The sequence below is a fragment of the Gopherus flavomarginatus genome, chromosome 5, assembly GCF_025201925.1.
Source record: "Gopherus flavomarginatus isolate rGopFla2 chromosome 5, rGopFla2.mat.asm, whole genome shotgun sequence".
Taxonomy (NCBI): Eukaryota; Metazoa; Chordata; order Testudines; family Testudinidae; genus Gopherus; species Gopherus flavomarginatus.
In genome coordinates, this window is record NC_066621.1 from 153,760,659 (window position 1) to 153,781,505 (window position 20,847).

At 54.7% G+C, this 20,847-nt stretch overlaps 1 protein-coding gene across 1 annotated transcript in view; it reads left to right on the top strand.

Annotated features, from left to right (window-relative positions):
- Window positions 1–20,847, top strand: part of NID2 (nidogen 2) — a 49,869-nt gene that overhangs the window by 19,744 nt on the left and 9,278 nt on the right. The window contains exons 5-13 of the mRNA XM_050954591.1: window positions 2,068–2,217; window positions 2,308–2,553; window positions 3,954–4,154; window positions 5,728–5,958; window positions 11,429–11,572; window positions 13,430–13,558; window positions 14,947–15,090; window positions 17,733–17,852; window positions 20,444–20,686. Coding sequence (XP_050810548.1) covers window positions 2,068–2,217; window positions 2,308–2,553; window positions 3,954–4,154; window positions 5,728–5,958; window positions 11,429–11,572; window positions 13,430–13,558; window positions 14,947–15,090; window positions 17,733–17,852; window positions 20,444–20,686 — 1,608 coding nt within the window. The remainder of the gene's footprint in view (window positions 1–2,067; window positions 2,218–2,307; window positions 2,554–3,953; window positions 4,155–5,727; window positions 5,959–11,428; window positions 11,573–13,429; window positions 13,559–14,946; window positions 15,091–17,732; window positions 17,853–20,443; window positions 20,687–20,847) is intronic.

Sequence of the window (20,847 nt, forward strand, 5' to 3'; positions counted from 1 at the left end):
GCCAGCTGGACTTCCACTGGCGTCTGGGAAGTGACGCCAATTCACACCAGCTGAGGGTGTGGGCCATAGTGAGCGATTTAACTTGGCCATGTCCCACAGAACTTAAAATCTCGTATCCACTGAGCAATAAATGACCTTCGTCCCAGCAGTGTGAACTGAAAGTAGTGACACAGGGTCAGATTCTGATACCCTTAACTAGAGCAGGAATTCAGCTACATTAATGGGAAGGGGGATTTAGCTTAAGGTTTGGAGTGGGGAAGTACAGATAATACAGTGGCAGAGGCATCGTTATTTTGGGAGGGGGTCAGTGCATAACCCTATACTGGCTTTGGGCAAGAGCGATTTGTCCACCGCAGGGAACTAACTGCCGGGACGACACATTTTACATGTGCTTGTAATGTTCAGAAATCTTACTGTTTAACTTCCTGCAGCAAGCGTGTGAGGGGCCACCCCGGCTCCCAAAAGGCGGGGGAGCTGTGGGAACTCTTAGGGGGATTAGGTGATCCAGAACAGAGTGAACTCCACGCTTACTTCTGCTTCAGTTCATACTCTACGAGGACCCAGGTGGAGGTGGCAAGATTATCAGAGAGTTTTGGAGACGTTTTAAGGACATGGTAACTGGGCTGAATCCCTTGGTCCTATGTTGGGGAAGGTGGGCAGGAATGTGGGAGAAGGTAAGTCAGAGGGAGGTAGCGTCTTTGTGTGAGAGGCTTGCATTGGCTGGCCCACTGCGCTTGGCTGTGCCTACGACAGCTGACACAAGCCATGGGGAGCTCTGCCAGACCTCCTCCTGAGTCATGAGGAGGTGAGTGACAGGGAACGAGAGTAAGGAGTTGTTGTTAACGGGCAGAGAGAGAGAGAGCTGGGCTGGGGATTCCAGGCTTTCTGAAGTATGAGGCATGATGTTTAACAGCTGCCGGCTAAAGTACTATAGCCCGACTGTTTGCTGAGAAATACAAGCTGCATGAGGAAAAGGCTGCCCAGGAAAGTGAAAAGCAAGAAAATCCAGATATTGAACCTTTCAGCCATTGCAACAACGGGCAGTTAGGAACTGGCCCTTATCAAGGCAAATGCTCGAGAGAACCTAGGCAGGCGGTAGTTGCATGCGCATGGACACTGGGCCAAACTCTCTCCAGGGGTGATTGCACTGAACTCAAGGACTTTGGCTCATTTACGGCAATTCCCACGAAGGCTGCAGCTTTGTAAGCTGCTTCGCTCTAGTGAATGGTGGCATCTGAAATGCGTTCACGGTCTGCCCTGGGCCCATGCAGTGGTGACTGTCTCTCTCACTATCTAGGAGGGATTCCGGCTGGAGTTTTCAGTTGGGGCTAAGGAGTTGGGTGCTAAAATCCCTTTGATCTTCAGTTGGGGTTGTGTGCCTAACTTCCTAAGCCCCTTGGAACCTCCCAGCCTACGTGAATTTTACAACTGTCCTTTCCGACAGTACAGAGTGCTAATTAAGAACAACTCCCTATGTGTACCCTTGAGAATGGCCAGTGGAGGTGCTGGGTTTAATCATTCACACAGTCACCCATCTCACCCCAAGTCTGTGGCAGGGGGAATTCACCCCTGTGGATGGGAGACACTGCCTGGCTGCAGACCCCCTGGTGGAATAGAGTCTGCAGGTTTCCTGTACTGCTGCAGTTCTCCTTGGGATGGATTTTTCCACTACTACATGCCTGGCCCCTGGGTAGAACTGGGGAACAGTGGAACACACTGGCTGGGTCTGCACCTATTGTCTTGTTTACCAGTGGAACACCTAGTGTGTTTTCACCAGTGGAAAACGTGTTTAAGACACAGGCCCCGAGCCTGCAGTCCTGCTACAGGCTAAACTCCCTTTGGAGTCAGTAAGAGCTTTGTCTGCGCAGAATCTCACCCACCTTGAAGGGACAGCTGTGTTTTCTCACTCCAGACAATGACAGTGCGAAGGCAGATGTTGTCAGGTTTCCTTTAAGATCTGAAGGTTTTTGTTCGGCTTTGCACAGCTTCGCTAGTAGAGTGCTGTGCAGCTGGTGACGTGCTAAGGCCTGGTTCCTTACTACGCGCTAACCTGTGCATTGGATTTAGGATTCACGTACAATACTGCCAGCAAGGAAACCTGCGACCAGAACCGCAGCCAGTGCTCCCAGCATGCCTTCTGCACGGACTATGCCACCGGCTTCTGCTGCCACTGCCAGGCCAAGTTCTATGGGAACGGCAGACACTGCTTGCCAGAAGGTAAATTGTAGTGGGTGTTTGCAGGCTTCAGAGCTTCTGGCATTGACTTGTTCTTTGAGACTGATCCAAGGTGTTGTGTCCTCTTCCCAGGGGCCGCTCACCGTCTCAACGGTAAAGTAAGTGGGACTCTCCTGGTGGGACAAACGCCTGTACGTTTTAGTGCCGTTGACTTACATGCATACATAGTTGGAAATGATGGGAGAGCCTACACTGCCATTAGCCATATACCTCAGCCGGCAGCTCGGGCACTCATGCCGCTGACTCCAATCGGAGGTCTCTTCGGGTGGCTTTTTGCTCTGGAAAAACCAGGCTACGAGAACGGCTTTAGTGTCACTGGTAAGTGGAAAGCATCATGTTTAAGTATGCAGTGCAAGCAGGGCGTGGGCCAGGGCCCACTGACTCCCAGGGGAGCATCTCCTGTTGACTTTGAGAGGCTCTCGAGGAGTGAGAGGGGTGGGGTGGAACAGCTAATTGTCATGATCACCCAGTGTCATCTGAGGTGCTGCTTGTTTTCTGAATCTCCAAAGTTAGGGGGCTGGTTCTACTGATGGAGGAAATGAGTTATTCTGGGGGATCGTGGCAGGCAGCTGCATGCTTGCCGTGCCCCCCCTCCTGGCCAGCGGTGCTTCTGTGGTGCCCTGCTAACAATTTCTCCCCTCTTCAGGGCTCTCCCGTTACATTTCCCTCTCCCAGGCCCTCCTGGCCAGGCTTTTCTTTCCTTTGCCTCATGGCAAACCAGAACTGCAGCTGACACCATCACAATTCCCCTGCTGGCCTGAGGCTCTGGCCCCAGCTCATGGCCAGGCCCCCTGCCCCTGGTGGTCTCAGCAACTCTCATGACCCCCGTCACGGCAGCTTCCTGCTGCCCTTCCAGTGGGACCACCTGAGCCAACCCAGGTGTAATCAGGCCTGGCTAGGCCTCTGGCCCTTAAGGGCAAACTACCCCTGTGACAGGGGTATGAACAGATTGTCTTGTGTAATGGCTATGTACTTCCTTAAATTTCCCCTCCTTTCCTTGCACGAGGTGCCTTCAGCCTTGAGCACCCCAACCCTCGTTCCTCCCTTTTATTCCCCTTCTGTGACACTCGCTGTCCTCTGGCTGGTCGTCTTTGGAGCCCTCCTGAAAGGCCAGAGGGTTCCCTACAGGAGCAAGAGGCATTTTCTCCTCTTAGGACGAAGGCTCATAGACAGTAGGAGGTAGGCGCTGCGATATCTCCGAGGACTGGGGCATAAGTGTGCTGTCTCCGGGTGCTCTTGGGCCCCACAGACTTGGAAGCTAAAACACCGTGCAGAATCTCCATCCCCGTGTGATCCCATTACACCAGCGTTGGCCCAGCCTTTACACCCAAAACGTTATTGCCAAAAAATCCGGTCAGTACTTGTGAACGCACAGTGCGAACTCGGGTTTGGAATCTAAGCGCCTAGCAGCGTTGACCTATCCCGTGCTGGGTAATGACACGGATGATTAGTCTCCCCTTTGTAGATGCATGTGACGTGGTGCTCAGCTTGGTAGGCCTTGTGTGATATTAGCACATGCAGATCTTTAAACCAGCCTCTTGAATCCAAAGGCTTCAGAAAAGGTTGGTATTATTGACTGGTATTTTCTGGTGTGGCTCTGGGCTAACGATCAGCTTGTGTTATCTGTCTCAATATAATCTAAGAAGTGGGTAAAAAGATTTAGTTTATCCATTAAAACAGCTGTAGCAGAGTTTGGTTTTCTTCCCTGTTCATTGTAGGTGCTAAATTCACCCACAGTTTGGAAGTCACTTTCTACCCAGGAGAGGAGAGAGTCCATATCACTCAAACAGCTGATGGCCTGAGTCCAGAAAATTACCTGAGCATTAAGACAAATATTCAGGGCCAGGTGCCTTTTATTCCGGAGAAATTTACTGTCCACATTGCACCGTACAAGGAACTTTACCACTACTCTCACTCAGGTATGATTGAAGGTGCCCAGAATCTCATTCATTGTGTGTTTTTGTTTTGCAGAGCAAATGTTGATAGCCTGCTATTAGCCAGGCTGGGGTGTTTGCCCACAGCGTGTTATGCACACTGGAATTCCGCAGGGTTCTGCGGGATTTTTCAAGTAACCAGTGGCCATCTTTAAATTTTCCACCATTATCTGCAGAGAAACTGCTTCCTTGTAGGACTCACGCTTCCCCGTTTGTTTTGGGGACACCGCCCTTTTCTAGGCAGAAGGACGTGGTGCATTTCCAGGACTCTGTGCCTTGTATAACGTCCTCCCAGCCGAAAAGGGCTGGACTGTATAGATGGAGTCCAAATCCCAGATCAAAATCCTCTCCTGAATTTTGCAGATGGTCTCTGCCTTGCTGAAGGGATCAGCCGAAAGCCAGGAACAGTCCAGAATATGGGGGTGTTTGGAATCCAGATCTGAGCCCTGACTCGGATTTTGTAGTCTGAGATTGGCGTGGCTGCCATTGTAATGTGGCTGCAGGAGTCAGGCTTGAGTGATAGGAGGCCTCCCGCCCATATCCCCCCCCATGCTGTGCATGCTTGCTTCATCTTGAAATCACTCAGTTTCCTGCTAGGGTTGCCAAACTTCGTAATATTTTAAAACGGACACTCCCGCAAGCATGCTGGAATCTCTCCTGCCCTGCCTCTTCCCCCTGAGGCCCCACCTCTGCCCCACCTCTTTGCCTCAAGACCGCACCCCCATTCGCTCCTCTTTTCCCCTTCCCCTGTCGCTCGCTGCTCTTCCTGGCTTCCCCACCCTGGCCTGGTTCGGGAGGGACCCTTCTGCGGAGCTGGGGCTGGGAGCTGCAGCCACCTGATGCAGGTAGGAAGCGGCTCCAGCTGAGTAGGGGCCGGTGTGGGTGATGACCCGGCACCGCCTCCACCCACAGTAACCGGACTTTGGTTGTCCAGTCAGTAGATATGACCGGACGTTGTCAGGTCCGCTTTTCGTCTGGACTTCCCTGTCAAAAACCGGGCACCTGGCCACCCTGTTTCCTGCATGGCAGTGCTGAGGGCTAGCCAGAGGCCATTGGCCCAAGCCCAGTGCTCACATCTCCAGCCAGTGAAAGTATCATGGTCATCAGTGCACAGAATTAGTCTATGAAAACACAGTTGTATTTACTCCTTTCTTCATAGCTCACTGGTGGGGGAGGGATAGCTCAGTGGTTTGAGCATTGGCCTGCTAAACTCAGGGTTGTGAGTTCAGTCCTTGAGGGGCCACTTAGGGATCTGGGGCAAAATCAGTACTTGGTCCTGCTAGTGAAGGCAGGGGGCTGGACTCAATGACTTTTCAGGGTCCCTTCCAGTTCTGGGAAACAGGTACATCTCCATATATCCTCTCCCCCACCCCTTCTCCTTTGCTTGGGCTCATCCACCTGTTATCGCATTACTCTTTGAAGCAGGGATGCCATGCTTGGAAAGTGGCCCAGCCCAACAGGGCCTGGATCCCTGATACGAGCCGCTAGGCAGTGCTAATAGTAATTCATCAAGCTACCACATGCTTGTATGACCAGGGTCCCTGGTGCTGTTTTGCAGCCGTGACTTCCACAGCTTACCGCCAGTATTCCCTCATCTCTGGGAGTATCAACCAGACCTTTGCCTACCGACTGCACCAGAACATCAGCTTCTACGACTGCCTGCCCGCCCGCCACCACAGGGACGTTCCTGCCGTCCAGCAGCTGAGCGTGGATCGGATCTTCGCTTTGTACAACGACGAGGAACGGGTCCTGCGCTACGCCATCACCAACCAGATTGGCTCCAGAGAAGGTGAGCTCTGCCGAGTCATCCTCGACTCGTCGGCCTGTTGAAACTAGGGGCCGAATTCCCTGCCGGTGCAACGCCCCTGCTTTCAGTGTGGCCTAAAATAGCATGCGGCAAGGAGAGGGAAGATCAGCGTCAGTCTAATGTGACTACAGGCCCAGCTGTGAGTGGAGTGGTGAGCTGCACCACCGAGACTAGACCTGGGAGACCTTGTGCCACTGTGTCACAACCCTCTGCTGCTTCCCGTTGGTCCCTGGGGGTTGTGATTTCCTGGCAGTACATTGCACCACCCCGTGCTGTGGCTCAGCTAGGCTGGGCAGGGGTCAAAGCTCTCTGTTCGTCTGCTCCAGGACGGTGGTGAAGCACTGGAATGGGTTACCTAGGGAGGTGGTGGAATCTTCTTCCTTAGAGGTTTTTAAGGTCAGGCTTGACAAAGCCCTGACTGGGATGATTTAGCTGGGGTTGGTCCTGCTTTGAGAAGAGAGTTGGACTCGATGACCTCCTGAGGTCCCTGCCAACCCATATCTTCTATGATTCACTGAATGACCGGCTGACTCGGGTGGCCCCAGACGAAAAGTCTTGGTAGCCCATGCGCGAGGGCAAGGGGAATTTTTCCTCCTCTGCTCAGGCGCATGGTCCAAGTGGTAGTCTGGCCCTGGGTGTAACTGCTGGTGGAATGATACAGTTCCTGTGAGCACACGCAGGCTTGTACGCACTCCAGTACCAACCCCTGTAGGAAATGTCTGTGGCGCTCATTTAGGCCACATGTACATGAGCAAAACACCGCTGACCTCTCTGGCTTTGCCTCATTTTCACCCAGGTGGAATTTTCTCACTGCTGTGAAGAGATTGGATTTTTTTTGTCCTGCTAAACACGTGCCATTATGATAGATCCCTGCAGGACCTCATCTGCTCAGGATTCGGCCCACAGTGAAAGCTGTTAGTCTGAGTGCATGGGGTACCAACAGGGGTTTCGCTGGCTGGCATATGCCGTGCTTTGAGATACATTCGGTTTGGTTTTTAGGCAGCTCTTTCCCACTGTGAACTCTGTTGCAGGGAGGGTACAAAGCTATCTATGCGGTGGACAGAGCTGGCCCAGAATAACCACGAAGTGTTCCTTCGTGCTGAGTTTTATTCTCAGTGCTGAAAGGCAGAACTCTGGGGTCTGGTGTGTTTTTTCGACTTGCAACCCCGTCCCCAGCCATGAAAAAACTTAGTGATGGGTCAAGTGGAAAGCAAGTACCCTCCCCCCCACACACACACATCTCCCCCTGCCTTCTCTTGGCAGAGGTCTGTCTCCAGGCTGGCATATCCAGTGATGTCACAGCCGCCCATCGTTTGAAATACAATGAACTCCATTTCCCAGCAGCCACTGCTGCTTCCTACAACTTCAAAACTTAAGTCAAGAAAGTGGTAACATTCCCCTGACTTTGTGAACTTTCACAAGATTCGGCTTTGGCTCTAAGAGAAAAGTAAAGGAGCAAATATGGGTATTTTCCCACCCAACTCTACTATGGTGGTGTCTAAGAGACCGTGTTAGAGAACGAAATGGCTAGGTTGGCAACACAGCTTCAAAGGGACTTGGTCTCTCCTCATTCAAAAAGGCACCGGGACATTCATGTGTTACCCATCTCAGTCCCTTCTTGCACGGCATAAGGACAGCACGTTAGCAGAGTGGGGTGGACTTGCTTCATTATTTTTGTTCTTCAGCCAAAGCAGATTCTACATGAAACTTTACTGGGAGTTCTGTGTACCGGGATGTGTGGGGGTGTGTAATCACTGTCTAATCTACTGGCACAGGAGTTGCTCAAGAAAAGCTAGAAGAAGAGAAGCTCTCATTATGTCTGTACAGGATCAGATTTGGAGCCAGATGCTGCATTCCTTGTGCAGACTTTTATTTCCTGGAGTGGGGTGATCAGAGGTGGTGCTAAGTGTATTTCGTAGTACTATGCGTGCAGTGAGCATGGTTCTGGGTGCATCCGGGGCCTGCCGGCGTCAGTGGAAAGATTCCATGGGCTCTGGATCGGGCCCCGGCTGTGTCTGCATTGTTACCTGTTGAGTTGCACATCACCGTCGGTGGCAAAAGGACAGAGAAGTCGGAAGTGTGGATCTAGTGTAAATATGGGGAGGAGAGAGCTGATTAAGGCCACGTGGTCTGGTTGGTTAGGTTGGGGACGCTCTTGCGCAACCATCAGAGCAGAGAGCTGGTTATCCCTCTGAAGAGGGGTCTTCCTATGAGTGGAGCCTGAAACCCAATCTCCCTGTTTGTCCCCGGGGAGCTGTTATCTAAGTGGAATGCGTGTAGAACAACACAGCTGCCTGCACTTTCTGGGAACCTCATTGTTTCCAGGAGGATGGAGTAAAAGGGGCTGTGTCCTTCCTGAATCAGTAATTGGGAGCCAGAGCTAATGACCCTCCTTTTCCCTTCCTGACCCCGGGGAATGTTGTGTGGAATTTAAAGGGCATGTTGACTCTCGCCTGGGGCAATCACCTGGGAGTGGAGAGCTCTTCCCGCTACAGGATGAAGCGATAGGGCGTGTGCAGGGTGTATGTGCTCTGCTTAAGGAGCAGAAGCCTTGAACGAAAGCCTCCCAAGCCTCCTACCCTAAGCAAGTAAATTAGTTCCAGCTCTTGGGGTCAGAAAGTCAAGCCATTTAATAGAGGCCATAAAGGATCCAAAGGGGGACACTAGCCAAGTGCAGTAATGGGATAGAGGAAGAGCCTTTTGAGAGCGCAACCGGGACTAAATGTGAGCGGGATTCAGAGTCTGCGTCTCAGGGATGGTTCTGTGTCAGGGGCCTGTAGCAAGCGAATTACACCAGGATCACGGCCAAGTCTGCGTAGCCTGGGCTGATCACAGAGCTGGGCGTGAAGACCCAGGTCCAAGCCCCCCCCCGAACTTTGGGGAGATTCACATCCATAGGTAGCTCTAAACTCCGCAGCCAGCAGGGCAAAGCAAAACCGGATCCACGCCGTCCCGCACTGGGGGAAGGTTGGCGCTGGGGCTGGAGTTAGCAGCTGCGATCTGTAGGCAGGGCTGTGCTCTGGCCATGGCCAGCGGAAGCCCCGGCAACCTCCCTAAAGCCAGGCAACGTGTGCCTGGGGGGCTTAGGCTGGAACGTCCCAGTGCCGGTCTGATGCATTCTCAGCAATAGGATCCTGGGCTGGAGCTGCCGGAGTCACATCAGCACTAGTGGGAGTTCTGAGGCTAAAGCCACTCCTGCATGCCAGGCAAGCTTGTCTCCGGCCCAGAGCATGCGCCCTGGGGAGGAAGGGGCTGTAAAATGCTGGAGTGCTCCCCTATGGGGCTTCCTGTATCACCCATCACAGCCTGGTAGGAGAGCAGCCCTGGTTCCTGTGCAGGGCCCTGGATCCTGTGCAAGTTGATGGAGAATGGGGCAAGTCATGGCTCTTTCCCAGCCCCCGTGCATTGGCTTCTGGTGAAAATACACTCCAGCCCTGCGGACTCTGATTCATGGAGTCCAAGGCCAGACAGGACCGTTGTCATCATTCAGTCTAACTTCCTGTATAGCCCAGGCCGGAGACCTGCCCCTGAATCATTCCTGCCGCAGAGCTTTTGGGGAAACAGCCAACCGTGATTTAAAAATGGTCACCGATGGAGAATCCACCCCGACCCTTGGCAAATTGTTCCCCTGGTTAATTACTCACCCTGGAAAGTGTACGCCTTATTTCCCATCTGAATGTATCTCGTTTCAGCTTCCAGCCATTGAAATGATTTTGTGGTTTGCATTCGTTACTCAGAGGGGTATTCTGGGACCTGTTCAAATGTGTAGAAGATCACACCTGCTCGCTCTAGCCAATTACGTTATAAATTGGGCTGTTCTTCCAGTTGGTTTTCAGATGGGCCAATGTAGATAATGCCAGTTTCCATTAGGAAAACCCATGAAAACGCAGCAACAGAGGAGACTAAATCCTTTGAATTATGATCTTGGTTGAAAGCTGGCGAGTCTTTACTCATATCTTACGGTGTGGTCAACAGGAGTTTGGCTTGTGTAAAAACTGACTATAGACTTCAGGGTTTGGTGCTGGCTGGTCTAGCTATATTTAAAGCTGGTGGAACTTTACCATCTCGGAAATTCTTTTCGTTGAGTTTTTCGGTGCTGTTTCTAGGATACCTAAACCAACAATTCTCGATTTCATCGCAAACTCACAACAGGTCCCAGGAAACATTTTCAAAAGCACCTACGTCACCGAGGCCCAGATCCTCAAAGGCATTCAGGCACCTAACTCCCATTGAAATCAATGACTTCCCTGAGACGTAGGCTGCTAAGCCACCTAGGTGCTATTGGAAATGGGAATTAGAATCCTAAATCACTCAAGTGCTTTTGAAATTTCTACCCCAGGGCCCAATCCAGCATCCACTGAAGCCATGCAAACGCTATGGGAAAGACCCCATTGGACTCCACCAGGTGTTGGGTCAGGCTCCTCACCTTTTGAATTGATCTTGCCAGTGAATTAAGAGGTTTTAGGTAGTTTCTCTAACCTAGAGACAAAGTCTAAAGCTGAATTCAGTCTCTCCCTGACTTTCCTAAACGAGGCACTTGAAGAGCCAGTTCTGGCTTTGCCCGGGCCCGTGCCTGGGGCAGCGCATAGGAGCAGCCTGGGGGCAGATTGTTTTGGAGTCACCCTCTGCGCCCTGGTTTCCTCCTGCTCCGTGGGGGATGCTACCTGGCGCAGCTGTTGGCTGTTGTGTTGGCAGGCTGGAGCCAAAGCTGCACCGCGTGCAGGAGAGGCCCATATATGGGGAGCCCGTCTAGTGGATTAAGGGGGTGCCTCCCACCTCCTTAGTGCCTATATGGGATGCAGGACAGAGCAGCGTCCAGCCCTAAATTAGCCAGGGGCTGCATCCCCAGCAGCAGTTACTGTAGTTCTGTCTTTGTTTTGGGTAACCAGCTGTACATGGGTTGGCTTTAGAAAGTGCCAGCCGGCAAGGTGCATTCACTCACTCCCTGGGTCTTTCTGCACCTCCAGGGCACAGTTCTCCTCCAGAGCCGCAGTGCCCTGGGATGATGGTCTCCCACTCTGCAGCCGGCACATGTAAGGAGAGCAGAATGCCAGAGGCCAGGCTTGCCTGGTGGGTTAGAGAACTTCGCCCTTGTGCTCTGTGTGCGAGTGATACAGTGGTCGAGGGGCAAGCTGTATCTTCATTGCTTAGCACATGCGATACAGCTGTGTGCCCTGGGAAGGCAGTGTGGGCTAGTGGGTAAGGCCCTGGACTTAGGAGTCAGGAGAGCTGGGGTCTGTTCCGAGCTCTGCCACTGCCCTGCTGGGTGACCTTGGGCAAGTCACCTCACTTCTGTTTCCCATTCTTCCCTTTGGGGCAGGGGCTCTCTCGCTATGTTCCTGTGCAGTGCCCAGTACAACGGGACTCTGATTTCTCTGGCTTCTCCTGTAATATACATACCTGTCCCGTGGTGCCTCATTCAGGTTTGCCGTTTGCTTTCTGGCCAATCTAGGTGGCACCGACTTGAGCACAGTGAACCCCTGTTATGACGGCACCCATGCATGTGACACGACAGCACGGTGCCAGCCGGGCACTGGCCTGGATTACACCTGTGAGTGCACGGTCGGCTATCAGGGAGATGGCAGAAACTGCATGGGTAAGTGGAGAACATTGCTAGCGGCTTCTCGCTGATCGCAGGCTTAATTCTGCAGGTCAGGCTTGGCAATCTACAATCCACCATCTTGCCTTTCTCTGTACGTCCTTCCTGAAGGGAGATTTATAATGATACTCGCTTAGAGCGAGTGTACCCAGCACTTTTCATCGGACGAGCTCAACGCAGGGTAAGTATCATGATCATGAGGAAACTGAGGTACACAGCAGGTCTGGCCCTGATCCACACAGGTATTTAGGTGCCTTTCTGCCTCTGTAGGTGCCTGAGTCCGCCATTTAAGTGCTACTGGCATTTCCAAAGCCGCCGTTCAGCTGCCGCCTAACCCAGGAGGTACCTAAATCCCCAAGGCTCCTAAGTTTCCACCAGTTGGCATTTGCAAAGCTGCTGATGCCACCTCCCAGTGAACAAGCTGCTCTGAGCCCAGCTCAAGCCAGAGCCTTGGAGGCCCGAAGGATTCTTAAACCAGACGGGGATCCCATCACGCCGGCAGGGATCCTGTCACGCCAGCAGGGCCTGACCCCAGAGGCGTTTTCTGAGTCTGCCTCAGGCCCGACACCTGTCAGACCCCACAGCAGGAGGGCTGGAAGCAGGCCGCTGATACGAGGGGGTGCAGTACATTACCTGCACAGAGACCGCCAGCGCCCAAGGAAATGTTGGGTGGACAGGAGAGTGTGAGAAGCAGACTGCTAGGGCCTGGGCTGCCTCGACAACTGACCTGGCTCAGGGGCCTGTCTCCAGGAGCAGGTTTGCAGCTGAGGGAGGTGCCCATCTCTGGCCCATCAGCCTGGAACACCAGGCCAGCGGCCTAGGCGCCTGAGCCCTGCTCCTTGGCATTTCCCGCCTAGCTATCTTTGGTAGCACCCCCCTCAGCTTGCTGGCTTCTGAGGATCCTTGTTGGAGGAGCCTCACTCACCCTGTGCGTTGTACAGAGAGCCTGGGTACCTAACTTGGGGCTGAGAATGGCTCAGGCCACCGAGAGCGACGCCTACATACCTTGGAGGATCTGGGCCGGCAACTTGAGAAAAGCCACATAATAATAGAATAATGCTTACCTAGTAGGTAGCATCCTTCATCTGTACAGCTCCATGCACTTTACGAAAGAAAGTCAGCAGCAGCATTGTACAACAGGGAAAACAGGCAGAGAGGCCCAATGACTTGCCTGTGATGACTCTTCAGGCCAATAGAACATAGGTCTCTGACTATCGCCTGGACCACGCTGACTCCTTTGTGGGCCTATGGCAGAGTTTCCCTGAAGTCTAGTAATGCTGGGCCTACGCTGCTGAATGGGAATCCAACATTTCCGGGAGCTTGGTTGCGGGTTTTGGCCCAGCTCCAGAGCCTAGCCCTGTCATCCTGCTCTAATTATGTTGAACATTTTTAGGGGAGGAGGGGGAAGTCTCCCAAGAATTTTTCTGGAAGGGAGGAAATTATATACACATGTCTGGGGGGAAGCGGGATGTTTGGAGCCGGATTCTGCCATGCACATCAGTGGGGTTACACTGGTGTAAGCGAGTTCAGGATCGGGCTCTGTGTGTTTGAGTCGAGCTGGAGTTTTTCTCACAGACTGAGCTGCTGTTTGTTAGTACGTGAAAGGGGAGGGCTCAGAGATCTGCTTCCCCTTAAAAACATCTGCAGATGTTTCTCTCGCCCTTTCCTGGTTCTAGTGGACGGGGGCGAAATGTTCCTGCCAAAAGAGAGCCAAACAGGTGCTTAGGAAGGAAACATTTTCACTCCAGATCAGCCGGTTTAAATGGAGACCCCTGCGCCGAGGCCCCCGGGAAGTGTGAAAGCCAATGTTTTACCCAGCCGGCTGTGTAATCGGGTTCTTCTCTTCCTGCTCAGATGTCGATGAGTGTGCAGAGAGCCTCAGCAGATGTGGCCACCGCTCCGTGTGCATCAACTCTCCGGGCAGCTACAGGTGCGAGTGCCCCAGCGGGTACCAGCTGGCAGGCGACAGGCCCGTGTGCGTGCGTAAGTGTCAAGCCCATGTGTGAGTCTCCCTCCACCCCTTCTGTACGTTCCCTGCCTGCTACAGCACGTGCCAACGGCTTCTCTCCCAGGATCCTGCTCCCACTGGAGTCGGAGGGAGCTTTGCCATTGCCTGGCAATTACTCCAGAGTTGGCCCCAAGCACTGGCCGGGGCACGTTCTGTGAGGGCCTACTTGTGCCACCCGTATTCACCCTGATTGGTGCTGCCCTCCCGGGAGCTGCCTCGTTGCTTGCCAGGGGACCGCCTGTGCGTAAGGGTGGTGGAGGACTGGCTCCTGAGCTGCACCAGTGCTGCGCTCGGCACACCTCGGGTCGTCACCGCCGCGCTAGTCCGGGCGCTTGCCAAGGCGTTGGCCCGCACACTGAACCCTCTCCCCTGAGCTCGGTGGGGCGAGAGCGCTCAGGGGTGGCTTTCACTCAGGTAGCTCACTCGAGTGCTGCTAGTCCTCCGTCGCCGTCCCACAATGCCCCCCGCGCACCCAGAAGGACAGAGACATTCTCCTGCCACTCACTGTGGCCCAGCTCCCTGCACGCGGCGGGAGGCGCCCCCCAGAAGCCCGACTGACATGCACGGGGGAGCACAGCACCAGTGAGGGCCCAGTGACACAGGTAGGGCTTTGTGGGCTGGCTGCTCGCACCTGGGTGAGGCTGACCTGGAGCTCGGACCCGGGTGCAAATCACCAGGCTAACCCTGCAGCGAAGATGGGCCCTGGGAGGCGGGAAAGGGCAAAGGTGGCCTTCCACTATCTTTCAGTGCAGGCCATCAGCACACGTTAAAGCAGCCTGAGGGCTGTAGTGGCTTGTAATGCCCACCTCCCCTGGGCTGTAAAGCCAGTGGGCATCACCAGAGCACAGCGCACTCGAGCCAGACCCCCCTCCCAGCCCTGCCGTGCCCTTCTGTGCTGTGGGAGTGGAAGCATAGAAAGGGTGGTGATGTGCCAGGGCCTCACCCATTTGCCGTGTGATGGTCCGGTGGAATGGAGGGGGCTGCCTGGCTGCTGGTCATTTATGTGACCATGTAAAACCCGCTCCCGCAGGGAAGACGCTTTCCTTGTAGGGAACTGTTGTGCCTATTCCTTTGAATGGCAGACGGGCCAGGGCCAGACCTCTCTCGCTGCGGTGCCCAATGCTCCAGTGAGCCCACCTACAATGGCATGTAGCCGATTTGCCACTGCCAGCAGCAAATATCTCCAATGGCTGGTGATGGGACACTAGATGGCCAGGAGCGGGTGAGGTTCCATGGTCTGCAACGTGCAGAGGTCAGACTAGATGATCACGATGGTCCCTTCTGGCATTAAAGTCTAGGTGTCCGAGAGAGCAGGCAGCCCCAGGCCACTCACAATCCTTGTGTCATGTCGTTCCCTTTCCAGCAATCCCCCCGCCATCCAACCCCTGCGAAGACGGCAGCCACACCTGTGCTTCGGCAGACCGCGCCCGCTGCATTCATCACGGAGGCGGCTCATTCAGCTGCGTGTGCCTGGCGGGTTATAGAGGCAACGGGCATAATTGCTCTGGTATGTACACTCAGACTGGCCTGGCTGGGTTCCTCACCTTCCTCTCTCCCTCTGGGGTGCTTCCTGATGCCAATTTGGGTTGGTGATGACACACTGCAGAATCCAGATCTGGACTCAACGTTCAGGGGATGTTGGCATGACCCTGTTCCAAAGAGAAAGGTCATTTGCAAGATGCAGCTGCATCTCTGGGGTGAGATTTTGAACACCCCTAGAGGCCAGGGTCCTTTGGGGCTCTTCTGAGTCCGTCTCTACACTGAATGATCCCCATGTTAGCCTGAAGTCCCCAGGCATGGGATTTGTCCTCAGAGAGGAAGAAGAATCATCGTAAAAGTTTAGGGACCTTAGGAGGTCATCTAGTCCAACCCCCTGCTCCAAGCCCTTGTTGGGCTACAGAACGTACAGCCTGGGCAGGAGGAGGCCGGGTTACTGCGAGCCTTATGCCTGTTAGATTTTCCCCGCAAGAGAGCGCCTTGCCCAGGACCCATCTCCTGTGCTTATTCATGCCAGCGGGCATGGGGCCAGTGTCTTCAGCAGGAGCAGGACTGGATTCTCCGTTAGCCTCAGGACTGGGTTGTGACTTCAGACCCAGAATCCTCTTCTGCTCTTCATTGCCCCCTGGGGAGAGACATGGGGGTGGGGTAGCAATTGGCTGCAGGCTTGGACCAGGAGTAAATTATGGCAGCCCCTACCCCGGGCCAATTCAGCTGTGCTGGCCCGTGAGTGGGTGGGACGAGCCAAGGCCCCGCCCACTCCCCCGTCCCCCTGCTCCAGAGATGGAGCAAATGGGTGCTTAGTCTGGTTGCCCGAGGGCTGGAGAGCCAGCATAAGGAGGGATTTTATTCCCTTACACAGATGCCTAGTCCAGGGTCTGAACTCCTGCATTCCTCTCCACGAGCCCCTGCAGAGCGTGGCCTGAGAGTCTGGTACGCCTGAGGCAGCAAGGGCTGCCGCGATGTGCGTCACCACAGCCAGCCGTCGAGGGGATCGGAGGGGATCGGTTTCTGCGTCATGAAGGGTTTGCAACCTGTTGACCGAGTCCACCCCTCGAGGCTCTGGTGATGCCTCCAGCCGGGGCCGTGGACAGCCAAAGTGCTCCCTACCGAAGGGGGAAAGCCAGCCTCTTGGCAGAGGCACTGAACGTTCTTTTGTGGGGGGGCTTCTCCTCCCCTCCCCAGGTGCTGTCCTGTATTTACGGTGCCGAATACGTTCGCCGCCGTGCGGCAGCTGGAGGTGCTGCTGGGGCAGCGAGAGCAGCACTGACGGGTGCACTCTGGGTTGCCGTCAGGACATAAGGGATGGTCAGAAAGACCTCGTGTGGGAATCCAAATGCTCACACGTGGGTTGCACTTCCCTGATCCCGGGGTACTGCCCTAACACAAATAGCAAAAAGGAGGCCCTCAGCCATAGCTAGGTTCCTAGACGCTGTGGAAACCGATGGAACGGGAAGCTGGCCTGATCTCTGTGCTGGGGACAATCAACAGCTACAGCATTGGTCAATTTCAGTAGGGTCTTAAAAGCGGGTTGTGCTCTGTGGGGTCAAGGGAGTCAGTCCCCCCTCCCCCCCTTACGCTCCCACACAGGCTACCTGGAGCTTGAGTCTGGGAATAAGCAGGAGTGCACCCTCGCTGCGTCCCCCGAGTGGGGGAGTGGGAAACCAACTGAGCCTGGGCTCTGCCACGGCACCGCTGAGCCTGCCCCTGGGCTGGGGTGGGGTTGTATAGACCAGCTGTAAACTACTGCCTTGTGGGATACTCCTGGTGGGGGGCGGAAGTGTGTGTGTGTTTGGGGCGGGGGGACACAGACATGTATCACTATAGGCTGGGTGTGGGGATCTAGCCGCCACCACTATTATTATGTTTGTTGCAGTAACAACTAGCAGTCTCCACAGAGATCAGGGCCCCCCTGTGCCAGGAGCTGTACAGCCCCCTGGTGAGCGACCGCCCCTGTTCCAAATGGCTCAGTCTTGCATTTCCATACGTGTTAGCACAAGGGTGGAGCTTTATTATGTAGCAGTATTTCAGTTCCCACTGACATAACTGCCCAGAAGTGTCTTGTCATGAAACAGGCCATGAGTGTCATTGCATGCTAACTGCCGGGACCGTCTGCGTGAGCCTCTGGGAACACGAGAGCGCTCTAGTCCAACCCCCTGCTCAAAGCAGGACCAACCCCAGCTAAATCATCCCAGCCAGGGCTTTGGCAAGCTGGGCCTCAAAAACCTCTAAAACTTCTAGGAAGGAGATTCCACCATCTCCCTAGGTAACCCATTCCAGTGCTTCACCACCCTCCTAGTGAAATAGTTTTTCCTAATATCCAACCTAAACCTCCCCCACTGCAACTTGAGGCCATTACTCCTTGTTCTGTCATCTGCCACCAAGAATAGCCGAACTCCATCCTCTTTGGAACCCCCTTTAGGTAGTTGAAGGCTGCCATCAAATCCCCCCTCACTCTTCTGCAGACTAAATAACCCGAGTTCCCTCAACCTCTCCTCATAAGTCGTGTGCCTCAGCCCCCTGATCATTTTTGTTGCCCTCCCCTGGACTCTCTCCAATTTGTGCACATTCCTTCTGTAGTGTGGGGCCCAAAACACGTTAGCACTCTGGCGGCTGCACCTGGGTAACGAACATTTCCTTTCCCTTCCGCAGATGTGGATGAATGCGCCGAAGGCAGATGTCACCAAGCTGCCGTGTGCTACAACACGCCCGGCTCCTTTTCATGCCGCTGTAAACCAGGCTACCAAGGGGATGGCTTCCACTGCACACCTGGTAAGGGATCACGGGCTGAAGGCCCGGTGCAGTATGAACGTCAGGACTGGCCCATGCTTCTGCTGAGCATCATGTAAACACTGCTAGCGTGGGCGCAGTGTGACTGCTCCAAGGTGGGGGGAGGCTGTGTGCGCCCAGACTGTGGCCTCGCCCTGAGGCCTGCTCCCATTCAGCCTCTACCCCCCAAAGCCCCACCCACGCCCCATCCCCGGCCCTGCTCGGCCACCCACTCCCAATCTCCCCGTCTGCCACTCATGTCTCTTCGACCCCTCTCCTGGCCTCCCTGGCTGCTCACTGCTCGCACGTGCCTCTTCACCCCATCTCGTGAGGCCCCCATGTGGGCGGAGCCTCAGGGGAAGAGGACGATTGGGGGCGGGGCCACGGCCAGACTGCCCAGTCTTTTGGTGGCAGCACACTCCAAAGGCCGCAGGCCAGCTGTTTGGAGAGGCCCGGCCTCCCCTGGCCTCTTATACCCACCGCCTGTGACTGTTAGACTTGTACTGGCTTCCCTTGTGCCGCCTGTTCTGTGACCAGGAACTCCTTGCTTAACGTTGTAACGCTGAAAAATGCGACTTTAAGTGAAACGATGTTAAGCGAATCCAATTTCCCCATAAGAATTAATGTAAATGGGAGTGGGGGGGGTTAGTTTCCAGGGAAATGTTTTTCACCAGACAAAAGACACACACACACACACACACACAAAGTTTTAAACAAACAATTTAATACTGTACACAGCAATGGTTGAGGTGGTGGAGTCAGAGGGTGGAAGCGGGTGGGATATTTCCCAGGGAATGCCTTACTGCTAAATGATGAACTAGCACTCGGCTGAGCCTGCAAGGGTTAACCCATTGTTGTTAGTGTAGCCTCACGCTCTACAAGGCAGCACAGATGGAGGGAGGGGAGACAGCATGGCAGAGAGAGACAGAGACACACCCCATGTGTGTGAGAGATGTGCATTGCCCCTTTAAGTACGCTGACCCCACCCCCTCTAAGTACATTGCCTTTTTAAGTAGATCAGCAAGCTGAGACAGCAGCTGCTGCCAGCGAGCTCCCTCTGTCCTGAGCCCTGTCGTGTCATCCCCCGCTCTGTGGAGGTGGGGTAAGCAGGAGGGAGGGGGACACCCTGACATTAGCCCCCCTCTTTCCCCCCTCCCTCACACACAAGCAGGAAGCTCCCAGGAGCAGTTCCCAGGCAGCGGACAGGAGCTGCACATGGCAGTGTGGGGAGGGACAGCTGAACTGCTGGCAATTGATAGCCTGCTGGCCAGCTGCCACACGGGGAGCTGATGGGGGGCTGCTGGCCCACCCTGGTTCTGAGCCCCCACCAGCCAGCTCCAACGGGCTGCTCTTCCTGCAAAGTGGACAAAGCAGGCGGCTGCCAAACAACGTTATAAGGGAGCATTGTGCAACTTGAAACGAGCAGGTTCCCTAATTGGTCAGCAACGTAACAACGAAACAGCGTTAACCGGGACGACTTTAAGTGAGGAGTTGCTGTGCTCTTGCCCAAGCAGGCTGGACAAAAGTCACTGAACACACGAGCCCAGTTCTCTTTAGTTGAGCACCCTGGCAACACGTATACAATGCTCCCCTTTCTACTGACTGCACCACTAGAGGATAATTGCCTACTACTGCTACTAGAGGTGCACCATTGGCTCAAATGGTAGAGGCCCTGCTGAAGGGCCCAGGGGCAAACCCTTTTGGTGCTGGGCAGAACAATGAATGAGTGTGGTACTTTAATGAGCGGATTATAATGTATAGCGCCATTCACTGGCGTATGTACATGGCCAAAGCTTAGCTGCCTGGTTTGGCCAGTGTTCACCATGGGGGGCAATATGAAAACAAATACCCAAAACCAGATTTGCCCCTTCAAAATGTGGACAAGTAAAGGGAACTGGATTGCAAGGTGGGGAAGGGGAGAGGCGTCTAGTGGTTAGAGCAAGGGAGCAGCAGTTGTGACTTATGGGGTCTATTCCTGACTCTGCCGGTGACATGCTGTGTGGCCTTGGCCGATCACCTGACCTGTCTGTGACTCAGTTTACCAGCTTATAGAAAGAGGCTCATACTATTTGCCTCCCATGCAAAGGTGCCTGAGGCTGGAGCACCGCAGTGAATGAGCTGAGAAAGGCCTGAGTGAAAGACTGTCCACATGGGTGGTGGGGAGACTAGTCCCCGGCCCCGCCCCTTCAGCCTGAGGCCCCACCCTTTCCACCCCCTCCCCCACCCAAGCCCCCTACCGCGACCAGGGGAGTCCTGTCCCACCAGCCGGCCTGGAGTGCTGGCCGGCCCCGGCCCCAGCCAGCCAGCCCAAGCACCGGCCCCAGACCCCCCCAAGTCCCAGGCTCCCCTGCCTGTTTCGGAGGGGAGGGTGGGCAGAGGAGCAGCCTGGGCTGGGGCCACAGGGGAAGAGCGGGAGGCAGGAGGAGCATCTCGTGGTGGGGCATTGGCGGGGCCATGGTTTTTTGGGGAGACTTGGCCTCCCTCAGCCTAGGATGCCCGCCGCCTGCGGCTGTCCATGCGTGTTCGATTTTACCTTGGTGTAACCCCTGTGTCGTTGCTGTGTCTGTTGCTCACTGTCACGTGCCTGCGGGCAGAAACCGCCCAGCGCCTGACGCCGTGTGAACAGGAGCGCCTCTATCCACAGCCCGCCCACGGGCTTCGAGGGGTTTCTGCCCACCTGGGGCTGCACAGACCCCAGTGCGACGACGAGGGGAACTACAGGCCGCTGCAGTGCCACAGCAGCACTGGCTTTTGCTGGTGTGTGGATGGAGCCGGGCAGGAGATCGCTGGAAGCAGACGCCCGCCGGGCACTGCCCCGCCACGCTGCAGGCCATCAGGTGAGTGAGCCCTGCCCTCCTGAGACTGCCGTGGGAACTGCCGTGGGCTGCCATCAGCCCTTCGCTGATCAAACACAGGTACCAATGAAACCTGCTTTTCCTCGTGCACAGCCATAGCTAGTGTAAAATGCACCCGAGTTCCTGAGTGCTAGATAGCCCCT